The sequence below is a fragment of the Dromaius novaehollandiae genome, chromosome 11 (genome assembly GCF_036370855.1).
Source record: "Dromaius novaehollandiae isolate bDroNov1 chromosome 11, bDroNov1.hap1, whole genome shotgun sequence".
Taxonomy (NCBI): Eukaryota; Metazoa; Chordata; class Aves; order Casuariiformes; family Dromaiidae; genus Dromaius; species Dromaius novaehollandiae.
The window spans coordinates 6,582,419-6,598,742 of record NC_088108.1 but is presented as its reverse complement, the minus strand read 5'-3'; the positions used below and the strand labels follow the sequence as shown (position 1 = coordinate 6,598,742).

General features: G+C 41.0%; 2 protein-coding genes across 11 annotated transcripts in view; one reads left to right on the top strand and one right to left on the bottom strand.

Annotated features, from left to right (window-relative positions):
* The window catches only part of NXT2 (nuclear transport factor 2 like export factor 2), a 71,405-nt gene that overhangs the window by 20,061 nt on the left and 35,020 nt on the right, over positions 1 to 16,324 (top strand). The gene's annotated exons all lie outside the window — the stretch shown is intronic.
* Positions 8,930 to 16,324, bottom strand: part of ACSL4 (acyl-CoA synthetase long chain family member 4) — a 75,165-nt gene continuing 67,770 nt past the window's right edge. For all 7 annotated transcript variants that reach the window (XM_026115746.2, XM_026115747.2, XM_026115748.2 and 4 more), the window contains 6 exons: positions 15,980 to 16,152; positions 15,709 to 15,783; positions 15,210 to 15,401; positions 14,529 to 14,643; positions 13,657 to 13,814; positions 8,930 to 11,415 (listed from right to left, as the gene is read on the bottom strand). In XM_026115746.2, the coding sequence (XP_025971531.1) occupies positions 11,258 to 11,415; positions 13,657 to 13,814; positions 14,529 to 14,643; positions 15,210 to 15,401; positions 15,709 to 15,783; positions 15,980 to 16,152 (871 nt within the window). In that variant the 3' untranslated portion in view covers positions 8,930 to 11,257. The remainder of the gene's footprint in view (positions 11,416 to 13,656; positions 13,815 to 14,528; positions 14,644 to 15,209; positions 15,402 to 15,708; positions 15,784 to 15,979; positions 16,153 to 16,324) is intronic.

Below are 16,324 nucleotides of genomic sequence, written 5' to 3'. Positions count from 1 at the left end.
GGCTAACTCCTCAGTGTGACTATTCCATGGTATGCTTTCCGCTTTAATTTGTGATTCGGTAGAATTTAGGACAATGTACCGTGTATTCATGGGACAAAGGTAAACTGTGAAAGATCAGTGCGCTGAATAATACTTCACATCTTTTCAGTCACAGGTTCCACATCATCTTGATACTAATAGCACAAATGGAGTTACAGTTTGTGTGGTGCTCTTCCAGTGATGTAAACTGGTTATTATTCAGATGAGACAGGTATAGAAAGTAAAAATAATTCTTACTTTGTTGCAGTCTTATCACACCCCAAAAGTACAATGAGATGTAAATACAGGTAAAAATAAATCAACACTGTCTATCTTTAGGACATACAGTAGATCATTGTAAAGTTTGTGGCCTGATACGTGCAGGCAGATTTTTGTAAGTCTTTCAACCCTAAATCTGGGAATATTATTACTTTACCTTTGCACTGCACATCTTCTGTAAACCAGAATGTATCTGTTCATACTTTGAAGCCTACATTTCTCTAACAGACTTCTGAAAAATTATCTCCTGGAGAGACTGTGATATTAGAAATGTCTGAACTGAACAAACAGACAGATACAGCCAAATTTCTTTTGTATATTTATGTATTTTGTAGATGTATACTATATTTAAGCATGTCTGTATATATGGTATATATCTTTATCCAGTGTAAACTGCAGTTAATGCATGATGCTATTATTTAAAGGTCTGGTTGAACTATAATGCTAAAGCAGAATAGATGGACTGATGTAAATCACAAGTTACTACAATTCACCAAAACCTCAGGATTCTTTCAGGTGTTGAAAAGATAGAACAACAGATAATTGGAATTAGATGTATTGTTAATAGAGGCCAACATTACTTGGCAGGAGGTCTTGGGTTTTTCTTATTTATGAATTGTGCAATGGAAGGTGAACTTTTTCACAAGGGCAGCCTTTTTTAAAGGCAAGACTGAAGTGTAGTATCTTGCGTGCACTTTGCATGTTCAAGGGGGAAGGAGAAGCAGATGGACTGTGAAGGATTTCTTGGACACTTTGACTTTTGAAGCTGCATGTAGAATGGAGCACCGGAAAGTGGTTAGTAACCGGTTGACATTAAATAAAATGTATTAAGTACACACTTCAGCATCCAACACATTGAAGCTTTAAGCTGTGCAAATCTCTCTCGTACTCAGAAAACTGTAGCAGTCCTTCCCCTATTCTTGTTCAACCTAGTTGAGTTGCTCAGTAGCGGTTAGCACCACACTTCCTGAGTATTTCCTAAGCTAGTAGAGCCTGTGGTATCCTGCTGATGGGCAGTGTTCAAACAGAGACATTAATCACTGGGACAAGAATTAAATAAAAGGCTACAGATGTACATAATGATTCCCTCTTGCTTATAGGGGGAAATTTTGGCTGTGATCAGCATAATTCTGACTGTATTGGAGGAAATCCTCACAGAAAATCTTCTAGTGTGATAGATACAGTGTTTTAATTATCCTAGTATGAAAGTTCATTGGACAGTCAGCTTCTGTCATATTGCCTGAATCCTTGCAGATGGAGGCTGACTGTTGTATAGCTGCTTGAGAAGAGATTTTAAGAATATTGGTGGCTGGTTGGTTTTTCATCCTTTTTTCACACAATTCTAACTACTAAAATTTATGCCAAGCTGAAGATTTAACGTGCCTTCTACTGCTTTAATGCCAGCATGTAATACTGTTGTATATACTCACATTGAAACTGTTTCTGAAGCTAGGTTTTTTTTCCCCCCTGCTACACATTTTTTAATAATTGAAATGTCTAGCCCTTCACAAGATACTGTTTGTATCCAATGATACTACGTAATCTGGCATGTGGATTTTGCAGTAGTTTTCTGCAGTGACAAAGCTGGCTTGAGAACTGCCAGTCCCCTCAAGGATTTTTTATTTTTAACTCATCTTCTCAGGTATCTGGTTTACAGTGAATCTCCGCAGAGTTATAGTAGAGATAGGAAGATGCAGTAGTGACCAAATGTAAGAACTTGAGCCAGTTTTGCTGTTGGAGAAAAAGTCTGTGTGAGCAGTATAGAGAAAATTTAAATCTGTAACATCAAAATCTCTCCTCCTTTGAAGTTAATGTCAAAGCTTCTGTTTCTTTCAGTTCAGTCTGAATAAAATCATAATGCTAAAGGAACTGGACTGTGTAGTGCAGCATTCCTGGTGAATGTACGTGGTCCTTAAAATCGTTCATTAATCTTTATCTGGGGAAAAATTAAAAAAAAGAAATGATAGACTATTAGTGTGGCTAGAACATCCAAAATAACCTCTTTGTCTGACTAGGTCTTTTAGAAAGTGTATATGCTTTATCTTGTTTGCATACTTAAGATTTAAATTGTACTAAGATATTCTTGGCATTACATTTCTGGGTTCATGAAAAGAAGCTATTGGTGGCTTTAAAAGTTATCTTGCATCAGCCAAGCCATAGTACTTAGACAAATTACTGAGACTTTCCTCATGGGAACAACTTCCAGTTTATTTTTTTAACGCTTCCATGTAAGCCAAAACACTCTTGTTTTAACAGATTGAGACTTGACCCTCCTAATCCATTATACTTAGGCATAACTGTCCATGCTTTAAAGAGATAGAAGGGTTAATACAATAGTAATGGTATTGCTTTTAATTATTTGACATGCTGCCTGCAGTAATAGCATTGTGGTCAGATAACAATGTGGAATACAAATTGGTTATAAAGAGGAAGACATTAAACTAAGATCTAAAGGTGACTGATGAAAGAGTTCTCTGGATGTACAGTAACACAGTTGTGTATTGTAGGAGAGCAATACAAGCCAAGCCAGAGAGTCAACGGACAGCCCTTGCTCCAGGAGAAGCCTTGAGCACTGTACAAGCCAACGCACAAGAACAGCCTGCGTAAGCAAGTGGTGGGATGATAAATAGACACGGCCTTGGCAGCAGTGTGGCTGTGCTGGCGTGCGCTCCTGGGAGCGGAGCTGCGGTCCGGGTACTGGCAGAAGTGGAGCAGTGACAGAAATGGGCCCCAAAGTGTAACAAACTCATCCACCTTCCTGTGCGACAGAGCCGGTGCCGCCGTGCCATGCTCTCCTGCTCCCATCGGGCGCTGGCTTTCGGCAGGGCCGGGCCACCACGCTCTGTGTGGAGGTGGGTGGAAGGGTTGTGCTCGAATAAAACAGTTCATGCAACACACGCAGGGACGGAGCCCTCTGCTCAAGGCTGCTGTTAACTACTCAGCCTTGCAGCCTGGGGACTTGGCTGCTCCTTCTTTTTATCACCATGCTGCCGTCTGGTACTGTGGGAAATGCAGGCTGGGTTGCTCTCCCTCTTCTCTCCCCAGAACAGGGAGGAGACAGCTGGGTGCTTGAAACAGGTAATTCCCCCACCTAACAGTGCCACATTTCATTCAGCTTTTGCACTACAAGGGATAAAATAATCTAATTCTGTCTGAAAGATGCAGCTGGAAAAAAGCAGCCCTGTAGAAAGCAGCTGAGCGGTCCTCGTGCGTGGGCGGCTGGGGCAGGCCCTGCGCAGGTGAGCCCCCGGGTGCGCTGCGCCCCGGCTGGGCGCGGGTGCGGTAACAGCAGCCCTCCCTGCCCCTGCCGCTACGGGGCAAGCCGAGGGGCCTTGCAGGCGCTCTGAGGAGGCCGGGCAAGATCTTTCGTAGACACAGATGCTTGGGGAAGTTCAGTTCCAGCAAAACAAAGCCAGGGAGGAGCCGGGTCTCGCGCTGTGACCTTTGGCTGCTCAGCAGTCCTGTTTGCAGGGCTGTGTGCGGTGAAGTCCGCGGCATCCAGGCCCCATCCGTGCAGGCAGCCTGGCAGAGCTGTTGTGGAAGGGCCGTTCCGTGGCTGCTCAGCAAATGCAAGCGCCCTGCGCGCGAGCTGTGCTGGGGGTAGCGCCGGCTCCGTGCTGACAGCCGAAGCAGATCAGTGCTGAGGCCGTGGGCAGCTCGCAGTGCAGGGTTGCTGTTGGGTGCCAGGTAACAGAGCAAAGCAGGCAAGAGGTGCTGGGAAAGGTGGTAGGCAAAGCGCCTGAGCAGCAGCAGCAGCTGTGGCGGTCTCACACCCAGAAGCAGAATAATTGAAGCAATTAGAATAGTTGATAGCCAGCTGCAGAGGGCCCCTTCCTTGAACAGAAAGGACTGGAAAGGCCCCAGTGCCAGCAGGCTGCTTTCTGGGCTGCTTCTGGTATGGCTGGTGCTGGAGGGGCCTAGGACTGCAGTGGACAGGCAAGTTTTCTTAACCCCTCCCCACCCCCCCACCCCCAGTTCCCTGCCTGTAGGTATGAGTATTTTGAAATGCTGTGAATGCTTTGAAGGTGTCAGATATTCCCTACTTGTAACTTGTTCATCTGGTAACTTCCTGAATTCAGCTGTCATGGCACTTCCAGGGGAATACAGCAGTTGTGTGTGTTACGGATTCACAGTGTCCTCAGCATTTATATTTGTTTTTATTCTGTGTGGTTTCTATATCCCTTTCCCCCTAGGCTGGGGCTCCTCTTTGAGCTCTGTGCTGTTTTCCCCTCGTTATGTTCAGTGAAAAGGATGTATTTTAATGGTGGGCCAGAATGGGGACCCATTTGTTGGCGTGACATTGACCTGGCCTTTTCAGGACCGCTGTGTATACAGCATCAGCCAACGCTACAGTCTGCTGGGTTACAGTTTGAAAGAATGGTGGCCTGTTTTTCTCAAAGCCTCTCTTTTAGATTTGAAGTTTTTCCAGAAGAGACCCTGATAGAATGGGGGTATTTTTGCCCTGGTGAATTTTCTCTCTCTTTTTTTTTTTTTTTTTTTTTGGTAAGAGTTTTAAATCTCAGTTCATTACTTCTTTTTGGTTATCCTTGAGCAAAATGTAACTAAGAAATGCTGTGATGAAAGGATAGTTGTGATTTGATTTTACTTTTTGACATCAGTAGAACTCACAAACTGTAGGGTATGAGACTGTTGCCTAGGCAGTAAGATATTTTCTATTGTGCATGTGTGTGTGTGTGGTTGGTTGGTTGGTTTTCTTATGAGCCCCTTTTACAAAATCATTTTCTTCCAAGCAGGTTTTTTTTGGCTCAGATATGTTACAGGCTTGTTGCATTTTCGTAATCTAAGGAAGACTTGTGAAAACTGTAGTAGTGGCTAGAAAACAAAAATAAAATAGAAAATACAGCAAATAGTAATTCTCACTGTCATTAAAAGGGGCCTTGATTTGTTCATAAATAACCTTTTGGAATGTCAAGAGAGCCAAAAGCCAGGAGCCTGACAGATTTTTCTTTGAGCAGTACCAGGTTTTCATTTGCCTTTTTATAGGCTTTTGTGTGTGTGTGTGTGTGTGTGGTGGTAGTGTGAACAATTTTCTTGGCAACTTTCTTCTCAAAGCAAGGATGGTGCTTGCCAGCGAAAGTGCAGAGTGGGCTGCATGTAGGTTAAAACTGAGTCAGAGTGACTAGAAATGAAGCTTTGGTTGTGATTTACCATTTGTTTGTGGAGCTCCTTAAAGAAGTCACTGCCACCACCTGTGTGTTGCTGCCTCTGACAGCGCTGTTACTGTGCTACCCAGCATTCAGAGCAAAGATCCAGGTTTTAAAAATAACAGGGCAGAAAACAAACAAACAAAAGGACTGTTTTTAAACCCAGCTCAGCTCCCCACGGAGGGCTGCACGCAGACCCCCGAGCGGTGGTGCTGGTGTTGCGGCGGGGTGCAGACGAGCAGCGATGGTGAGGGAGGGAGCGGGGACAAGGCGACTGGGCTCTGCCCTCCGCCTCGGGGGTGCGGGTGCCCCCCGGTTGCGAGTCCCCCGCTTGTGCAGGCGCAGCGGTTAGATGTGGCCTTTCGAGGGCTCTGCGCACAGCTGGGACGTGCCCCGTCCTCGTCGCCCGGAGCTGGGGGGCAGACGGGGATCGCGTTTCAGACATACGGATGGATAGTGACCCCGCTTTAAGGAGCCTGTAAAGCCTGACCTATCTGGAGAGGCTGTGTTTGCTTGGTGTCCTTCAAGTCTAAGCAAAGCAGGGCAGGCAGCTACGGGGGATAGCGATCCATTCTTCAGGGTCGCTCTCTGGGGGAGCAGCACAACAAGCTGACTGATGCCCCAAAGAAAGATTTAGGTTAGGCATGTTGTTTAAAACAAACAAAGCTCCTAGCAACTCCTCTCCGGGTGGGGATTTTTGTTGTGAAGTGCTGCAACACTGCGGGAACCACTGCCCCAAGTTGTAGTTGGGCTGGTCTTATTTTTGAAGACATTTGACAGAAGCCTGTTAAAAAGAGACTCAACAGTGGTTCAAAGCAGAAGGAGGCGCTAAATAATTTCCCCCACCTCTGCTTCATCCCCAGGGAGCGTGTACAGAGCTGTGTGTGTCCAGTTTAATGTATTTGACTGAGATCAGACTATATATTTTCAACAAAAGACCAGATAGGACAAATTGCCTGTATTAATCAGCTATGTGCTTCTGCAGGCCATGGAGTCAGGAATAGCCAGAACTAACTTGTTAGTCAGCCTCTGGCCTGGAATGGGACCAGCTTTCTCCCAGACTTGTTTTTCCCCTGTACAGGTATAAGAAGCTTCTAGCTTTTACAGTTCCCAGTAGCAAAACAGAAATAAATCACCCTGGTCTTGGCAGAACTCATTCAAATCAAATTAAGTGAAAATGACCCTGCAGCAGCAACCACTTGTAGTCAGCGCTGTTCCTCCGTGGCTGGTCTAATCCTGTGGTGTTAACAGATCTAATCAGTAATCCACTTTGCAGCAGCACTGAATCAAGTGGAAGTGTATTTTGTTTACTAATCCAGGTGAATTCACACTATTGCAGATTAGCTGAGTTTTCCTTTTCGTGCATCTTTCAGCAGCCCCTGTGAGCAGACGGCTGTCTATCTGCAAGCTTGCCTGGTTGTACTTTGTAAAGCACCTTTGTGGCATCCCCTTATGCAGGAGAAGCAAGTGTGGCAAAGGTGTCTGGATAGAAATATTTTCTATTTTTCAAAGTTACTTCTGTTTTACTTCTAAGCTTCTCACATTTAAACTTCAGTCTCCAAAAGGAAACTTGCTAACTCATGTATGGTGCCTAGCCACTGGGCAGGCCCAGTGAAAAACAACAACTACATAATTGGTATTCTTTTTTCGTCTGTTGCAGTGTATGTAATTGCAGAACATCGCTAATTTATTGTTAGAATACAATCTATTTGAAACTGTCATTCGGGGGGGGGGGGTATTTCTGACTGAAAATTGGCAGCTCACATTCTCAGCTCCAACTCTATGTCCTGTCTATATGGCCAGAAAGTGACTGATGTGAACTGCAGCTCAGTATATTGGTCTGCCTGGGAGGCAACTCTCCAGAGCAGTACCACATTTTTATATGCTCAGATCTCTGTGATGTTGTAATGGACATTAACTGGCTAGTTAACTGGCCTTTTTTTTTTTTTTTTTTTTTTAAAAAAACCACTTGTCCAGCTCTTATAGGACTAATTCTTTATGTAGACTGTAAAATTTTTCTTGGAAAGCCACTCAGTAATATTCTGCTGTGGGTTTTTTTGTTTTTTATTTTTATTTTTAATACACACACACACCTCACCCCACCCCACGTCACCCAAGGTCTCAGAACTGTTCTTGAAAGGCATTTGTTTTGCTGGCTCCAAAGTCTTTCAGTAGCAGAGATCCTAAGCATCAGTTAGTGTTCAATAAGGAATCATTTAAAAGTTCTATGTTTCTTTTAAAGTATCTAATCATAAATGGCCCATAGTATAATTTATGCTTTCTTCTTCTTCTTTCTCCACTGGAACCAGTTTTTATTCATTTATTTATTGTATACCTTTGTGTTAGGGTAGCATTATAGGTCATTGAAGGTTAATTGCAGCTTGCCATGTTCCTTTCCTCTCCCAAGCTACCTGAACAACTATTTTAATGTTCTTCATAGATCATACTTTCTAGCCCCATGCTGTATTCTGGCTTTTTCTAGATAGCCTATGTGTGTCCTGAAGTAGAGGGCCTAAATCTGGATCTGGCTTTACAGCTGAGGAGCTACTCGTAGTGAGTAGGCTTATGTTGAATCTTATATACTCTTGCCTGTGAACTTGGTTGTGGTGGGTTTTGTTGGTGGTGGTGGGTTTTTTGTTGTTGTTGGTTTTTTTTAGTGTGACATTGCTGATTCCTGTTCAGTTTTATAATACACTGTAATCCCCCCTTTTTTTCCCCCCTCAAAAACTGTTGCCTAGTGAATCTTGTATTTATATCCAAGTATGCCTAAATATAATCTTGTATCAGACATACCTAGACCGCATTTTCTTTCTTTTGGACTCTTTCTCAAACTTGTGAATACAGCTTTGAATACTGAACTTGCTTTCAGAAGAACTTGCAGCTACTGTGAGCTTTCTGGCACCTTCAGATTTAGTAAATACACTGTTGCCTCAGGCTTCACTCTTGCTTTGTATGTCCTTTCAGTCAAGCATAGGTATCATTTGTAGCGATCAGGCAATGGTTTTATATCCATATACTGTCACTTCATCTGATGTGACAATGTCAGGCAAATATCACTTTTTCACACATCATCTGTTTCTTACTTCTCCACAAGTTCTGTCACAAAAGAATTAATTAAAAATAGGGATAAAGTTCTTACTGAAGTGCAATGAATTATTTACAAGTATAATATTAAATTAGATCTGAAGCAAGCCTGGTGTAATCCCTCCCCCTTTTTTTCCCCTTCTCCCAAAAATGCTTAAAAAGCTGATGGGTATCAAGTGTCTTCTGCAGCACTACCCCATGTAGTTTATTGAAAGCTAAGTCTAGAATCAGCCTAGTTTTCACCCTTTGTAGCATGTACTAACTGTTCCTTCTTTTGATAAACTGTTCTTGTGTAAGGCTTACTCCATTTTGGAGAGAATGTGAGGTGTTGAACAGTAACCGAGGACAACTTGTACAATATAAAGATTTTTCAGAACACAAACTTGTTGAACCAATTCAACTGTATTCAGTTTTTGAAATGTTAACTTTGTATGTCTATATATTTTGAAAATATCAATACTCAGTCAACCAAGACACAGAGGGTAACTGGTATAACTAGGTAAAATACATTTCATATAAATACATTCATGGTTTAAAAAAAAATCCATAAATCTGCAAAGACTGAAGTGCAAATAACTTTTTTACATTTGTTTAATTTTTATGATGCTAACAGACTATCTAAAGGCTATTTAACCGTGACCAATTTTAAATGTGAAAAGCTTGGTAACCTTCTCCAGGACTAAGTCATCTGAAAAGTTACTATTTATATGGGAAGTATTTCCTGTATTCATAAACCAGTGTATGTGTCTTCAAAATATTATTTTTTTTAGAAAAGCTTTTTTCTGGTTCCTTTTAGTGACAGTTGTAATTCCATGCACAACTAGCAGCAGTCAGCATTAAGCACTAGAGCTCTTTCCCATTCCCCTCAGGGTCCTCGCAAGAGCAGCTGGCAGCGTGCGTTCTGGACCGGCTAGAGAAGCTGTGCATGGGAAACTGAAAAGAAGTTGGTCCCAAGGAGAAGGGGCAGTTTGGTTAACCAGTCTAGAGCCATGATTTATTTTTGCTGAAAGCTGTTTGAGTTGGGGAAAAGAAGACTACACATACACCCAATAAAGGAAAAACTTGCCTTGAAATTGCAAGTTAGTATATTTAAGAAGTGTCTTACAAAACCTTTTTCTTTCTGTACAGTGACAATACCAAATCATTTTCCTTTTTAACCATCATATACACAACACAAATACGAATAGAAGAAATCTATAAATACTTTAAAAGGAATTTATAATATAGAGCAGTTGAGGGCCACACCTGTACAAAATGTAAGCAACATATATAAAATGATTAAGAAAAGTGCAAAGTAGAACAGTATCAAGAACTTCCACTTCTTACAGCATTTATGGTTCAAGTGCAGAGAGCTAGCAGGGATGTAGGAGCTCAGATACTAACGATTCAAGAGACACAGTACAGGATACTGCACACAAAGTGATAAACTATTATTAAATTATTCCCTACTCTCCCACTTCAGCACACCTACAACTTCCAGTTATTAAAAGAACATTTTTTTTATAATGAATTTCTATATAGAGTGATTTGTCCCTTTTTACAAGTTCCTTAAAACAAAGATTTCCTGCCAGACATTACTTTTCCATAAGTAAAACAAGACAATGGAGAAACTACTATTGGCTTCTGGTTGTCTTGTTTTGGTTACAGTACTTAAAAGGTGAACAGAAACACTTTTCCATATTGTGAATAGTCATCTTAGACCCTGTAACTTGCATACAGGTTACTTGTAATATTACTCATATATATGTAGAGATCTGGAGGATCAGTGCCTTAAAAACAAAACCAACCCCCCCCGCCCCAACCCCAAAGTTCTCCTCTGAGTTACAAATCTGCTTAGAGGCAACCGTCCATCAATTTCGCTGCTGTTTGCCAGCCAGGATGCATGTTCTGCATTCAGCTGATGATTCCTCCAACATCAGTACTGCTTGCAGCAATGTAAGTCTTAGTTGTCTTTTATGCTGCATGCCCTAGTTGAAAATGCTGCTCGAATTAAAATATAGTGGCAAGTAAAAACATATTTGGCGAATTGGAAGTTGAAGTAGTATTCAACACTCTTGAAAGAAGTGTCAAATAACTTATTTTTAGAAAGCTTTTCAGTTCACCTTTATTTAAGTAAGTGTACTTTGTATTCTCTTTTAGGCACTGTAAATAGTCAAGATATTAATTGATGTGCAGAAGAATCCATCTATTTTCAAGCAATGCATTATTAGTAATCTCTAGCAAATTCTTGACTGATGTTTTTTGTGTGCATGTGTGTGGGGTTTTTTTGTTTTGTTTTTAATGGAGAGTGGTAAGCTTTAAATATTTTTCTCCCTTGTGAAGTTTCTTACTGTGATATAATAATCACCACAATTGCATTAATATTCCTGACTGAAGTATATACCAGACTTTAGTAGGAATTAGAGGAATGAAAGTGGTCTGAATATGCTAGAGGAACAATAATAACATTGACCTGGTCACACTGCTTCACATAATTATGTCTGTCTCAAAACTGGAGATGATCACATGAAACTCTAAAGAGCATCAGTATTTTCTGCTAGTAACTAGGCATTTGGACTCTAAGATTTTTTTTTCTCCTCTGTTGTCATTAGCGATTATAGAAACATTCATCCATTTTGTGTGTTATCTTTAACACGTGATATCTACAGTATACAAGGACATCCAAAATTGAGTTATGACAACTTCTGCACAACTGTCTAGTCAACACAATCTTATTTGCCTCCATACATTCTTTCGATGTCGTTGAGGTAATGGTTTTTCAGTTCTTTCCTTTTCAACTTGAAAGCATCTGTTACTAACCCAGTCTCCGGGGTCCATGGCTCAGGGCTTAGCCGCACTTTGATGGGGATTTCAAACCTTTCTAATTTCACTGCAGGGACAACAAGAAACAAAAGCATGGTATGATTACATTGAAACACTTGTTTGTGCTACCTAAAAATCTAAGGCAAGCACGCTGTAGCTTGTGTGGTATGCTGTCCTACGTAAAGAAGTAACCTTAAAGTGGGTCGCAGGAGGGACACATGTAAGTTTAAGCTTTTACCAGTGCTCAGGGCTGATTAGTGTGTAAATATTCTGTTAACATAGTGTACTTACAATTTGTACTGGATATGACAGTGCTAAGTCTGGAGCTTGCAACAAATGAGTTCATAGCCTGAAGGTCTGCGACTACTGTCACGAGAGGATACGCTGAAATCTATCAGGAAGTTATTAGCAATAAAGGTTACATGAACTGAGAGATTTAAGAATAATGGGATGAAAGATTTAAGAACAAGGGGATAAAAATAACTTGGTTCTTGCTAATGTTATGTGATGCTTGTTGGAGCCATTTAAGTTGTGTACTTCTTATGGGATGGTTTGGTAGCCCATTCCAGCAGTTCACAGTAGGCTCAGTTTGTGGAAGCGTGCACATGCAAGCGTGTGTATAAACACAGGATGTGCCCCTGTACGCATCTGTGGTCTGCGTTCCCACGCAGTACGTACGCTGCATACCTCAGCCCAGCCTGGCGGTAACGCTTGGAGCTCTGGGCTTTTTCACAAGCTGGAGGTATGCCTTTATTTTAGGAAAAAGGATAATAATCGGGTTAACTCAGACTAGCTGGATGTTTTGTATTTAAGTTATAAGTACCTTTGTTTTGGGGAATAAGACACTTAGTATGTGCTTCAGAAATTCTTTCTCGTATTTTTCTTTCCTAGGAGTTTGTTTAGAGTTCAAAGTGAAGGGGCTTCTCTGTATTTTTGTTACATGAGTTACTTATTCTGCCTTCAGCGGGAAGCAGTGCCTTGGCGCATGCACCGCCTTATTACAACTAAAGCTGCTCCTATCTCTTGCCCAGGCGATAGGGTGAGCGGGGCAGGAGGTGGGCAAGTGCTTTGGGAAGCAGGGGAGGGACACTGCGGACAGGGGCATGAGCTGCTGCATGCATGCAGTACTTGATGGACTTGGGCAAAAAGCCCCGTAAGCTCTTGCATGTAGGGCTGGGCTGGGACCCGCGTACCCACGCTTGGAGCCGAGTTTCCAGGCCCGCCTGCGGCAGCCCAACCACCCTCCAGAGGGCAGCAAGTGCCGGCGTGCTGGGAGCGCGGGCTGCAGGCGTGCCCGAACTGCAGGCTCCTGCTCTGCTCTGCTGCTTGTCTGTCTTAGGTATGTGCCTGCTGTGATGCAGTCACAGAATGTTTTGTTAAAAATACAGAACGGTCTGCTTACAATACTTTTGGAACAAGTTTCACATAAATTAAAAATTAGTCATATCTAAATGATAGATTACCACTAGAAGACAAAAAGATGTATAAGCAAAGATTTTGGAGGAACAAAGCTAGATGGATAACAATTTGCCTAGTTTATGGTAGAATACCATGGATTAAAGTGTTCAAACCAAAGTCAGAGACCTAGTGTTGGGTGTGTGTGTGTGTGTATATTCTTTTTTTTTTTAAAGCAACACCTAAAATTGCCCTTTATTCCTGTTTTCTTGGTTTCAAAAGACAGATTCTCCTCTCTAAAATTTGAGAGACAACAGTGCTTAGCATGCATTTAAGTCCTATTTTACCACCTCATTACATGAGGTGTCAAGTGCTTTAGAGATTTTTTTTTCTTTTCTCTCCAGATAGCTTGTTATGGTTTTGGCCCCATGAAGGATTGATCAGGCAAGCTTTTAATCATTCAGTACTGCAGCAAAGAATAGCAGGGTTTAAGCCATTACAAGCATAAGGTACATTGTTGTTCAAAGCTGTAGGACACAAAGTTACATGGGGCTTTGATCCCTCCTGCTTAACTAGTTTTCTTGCCAGTAAATGTCTTGTAATTTTCCTTCCTAGTTGACAGCCCCATTGGATTTTACTTTAACTGCACTATACAACCAACCTGGCTCTAGAAGTTAGTTAAAAAAAAAAAAAAATTTTTTTAGAAAATAAAGAAAGGATAAAGTAGCTAAGATGACCAAAAAGCATGTCAATTCATGGGATCATAGGCATAAACTCAATATGCTCTTTGCCGCGGATTAAAGTCTAAGTTTTGCAGGTAGAAACAATGGGGAGAAGAAAGTGATGATAACTGAAATTTTTTTGCTGGCTAATCACCATGCAGTTGGATAGCACTGTATGCCATTTTACTTACTCTTGTTTGCCACTTCTTTAATCTCGCTCAGTATTTCAGCTTCCATTACAGGGTTGTTACAAATATCGACCCAGGTTCCAGTGATGCCTTTCTGCTCAGCTAATGCCGTCAGCTTCTTCTGGTTAGGAACCACAAAACTGATCACGTAAGACTGGTCACTAACGCAAGATGCCAAAAGGAGGGAAAAAAAAATCTGAACAGGCTTCAATTTCAAAGAGTAAAGTGCTTACTTGATGTTAGATAGACAGTTCCACAGTCCTTTCAGAACTGTAGCTATCCCCACCACCCCCAAATCTTTCTTGTACACTAGGTCTTCACAGTCAGTGATTTATCAAAGATGCTCTAAGTTGTTCTAAGTGATTGGACTTGATCAGTGTCATATTTAGATATGTACTCGTGAAGTTACAGTGTAGTTTAGGTTCCCTGCTACATCCAGGATCTAGCTAGTTCTTTTCAGTTTCCCTCCATATACAGGGTGTATAAGTGAGGGGGAATAAGGAGGAGAGGAATTTCCAAAACTCATGAGAGAGCTTTGGATCAGGTGGAAAGTACTCAGATTTAACCTTTCTGTAGTATTCTGATGGAGGGCCAAAATACATGCTTAATATAATTATACCTGTGTGGGAGGGGGATGGAACTGGAGTGAATTAGGATAGGGGAGATGCACAGGAAAGTTTAAGCCATTTTTCTTCATGGTTTGGGAAATCTAGGAGCCTGTGCTACTTCAGAGATGTTATATTTAATTCATGCGCAGGTGGGGGGGGTGTTCACTGGAAACCATGGATAGCTGTAGTATATCATTGGAGAACAGGGTCAGAACCTGTATTTCAGACATACCCTAAACTGAGTGTCTAAATTAATACCACTCTTACCTTTTGGCATAAGCACAGATATTGTCGATCAATGGACAGTTCTTCAGTGCTGCCTCTACTTTGCCCAGAGATACGTACTCTCCTGCTTGTAGCTTTACCAAGTCCTTTTTACGATCTAGGAGTCAAAAGTAACAACAAAAACAAAAAGGCTTGTTGCATTCAGACTTGCATTTCCACAGACTCATTTGTAAAGTCACTACATATCATGTACTTTGTGCAGTGCTGTGCAAGACTCTTTTCTTTCTTCTTTGGAAAAAAAAAAGTTACAGCATCTTACTCAAATTATAAAGCAGCTACAAGCATGTATATATTCTGGAACCTTTATATAAAGATCTCTGTAAGAAAGTTTGTATTGCACTACACTTCTTGTCACACAACTTGTATGAAAGTAATGGGAGTTCTGATTCTTAAGCTATGTAGTTAATACTGAAAATTGATCTTATGTTTATTTTTCAAATCCTATGTGCTAAATTTATATAGTGATAATGTCACAGAAAACAGTATAATTTCCAAAAGTTCCCTGTAGCCATGAGAACTTCTGGGAACATTTTTTACACTGTGATTGTGCAAGCAGGTAACTAAGTACATTAGCCCTGGCAAAGCCAACAGGATTAAGAACATGCTTCTTATGCTTTGTCAAGATCTTGTAACAGACTGAAACAGCAAAAAAGTGAGGCCAACCTATGATCTGCAGACACCCATCTGGATGAAATTCCCCTATATCTCCAGTTGAAAACCATCTCTGGCCATTCTCATCAATGGAGAAATCTTCTGAGGTCTTCTCTTCATTTTTAAAATATCCCATTGAGACATTAGGCCCACCAATTATAATTTCTCCTCTAGGATTAGGCTTGTCTCTATTAGTATAGCCCCCTAAAACAAAAAAACAAAACAGTTGTTTTCAAAACATGTATTTTGCTTCCAAGAAAATGTCTTGAAACTTTTGCTTAAAATTTGTGCACACACAAATTAGTGACTATTTTAAAAGATAATGAACAATTACTTCATGTACTACACCTAGCTAAGCAGTAGTAAATTAACTACTGTGAGGTCAAAAGATTTAATGCACACACAAATTAGTGACTATTTTAAAAGATAATGAACAATTACTTCATGTACTACACCTAGCTAAGCAGTAGTAAATTAACTACTGTGAGGTCAAAAGATTTAATGCGCTCACCTTCTTGCCAGTCTCTCAATTTAATTTCACAACAAATAAGAGGCGCTCCAACTCTGCCAGTGCTGTAATCAGCAACTTAGGGAGAGAAGAACAAGGAAGAATACAGAGATTTTGTCATTTGAAATAGAAACTCAAACCATAAAATAGGACGGCAGCTTATTTCAAGTTACTTTATTGCACTTGAGAAATACAACTATTCTGACTTTACCTTTAAAAAAAAAAATTTTTTTTTTTTTTTTAAGGTGTGTATTTCTAGAAACATTTTAACTACCTTCTGTAATCGTTCCCGCTCCACATGTTTCTGTTAATCCATAGCCTTGGCCAACAGGACAGCAGAAACAGATGTTCATGAATCTTTGTGTTTGAGGTGAGAGTGGCGCTCCTCCAGAAAGCATCATACGGATATTCCCTCCTAGTAATGCCTTTACTTTTTTAAACAATAGTCTTGAAAGAAGGAAAAACGTGTTTAAATATCATTTGTTCAGCTCATTCAGAGAGAAACCTTTCTCTTCTTTATCTAGAACACCTTAAAAATCACTTAATCATTCACAGGTACTTATGGACAGCAGGGAAAGTCAAAAACGTACATCTTGTGTAACACTTGAAGACAGCAGAA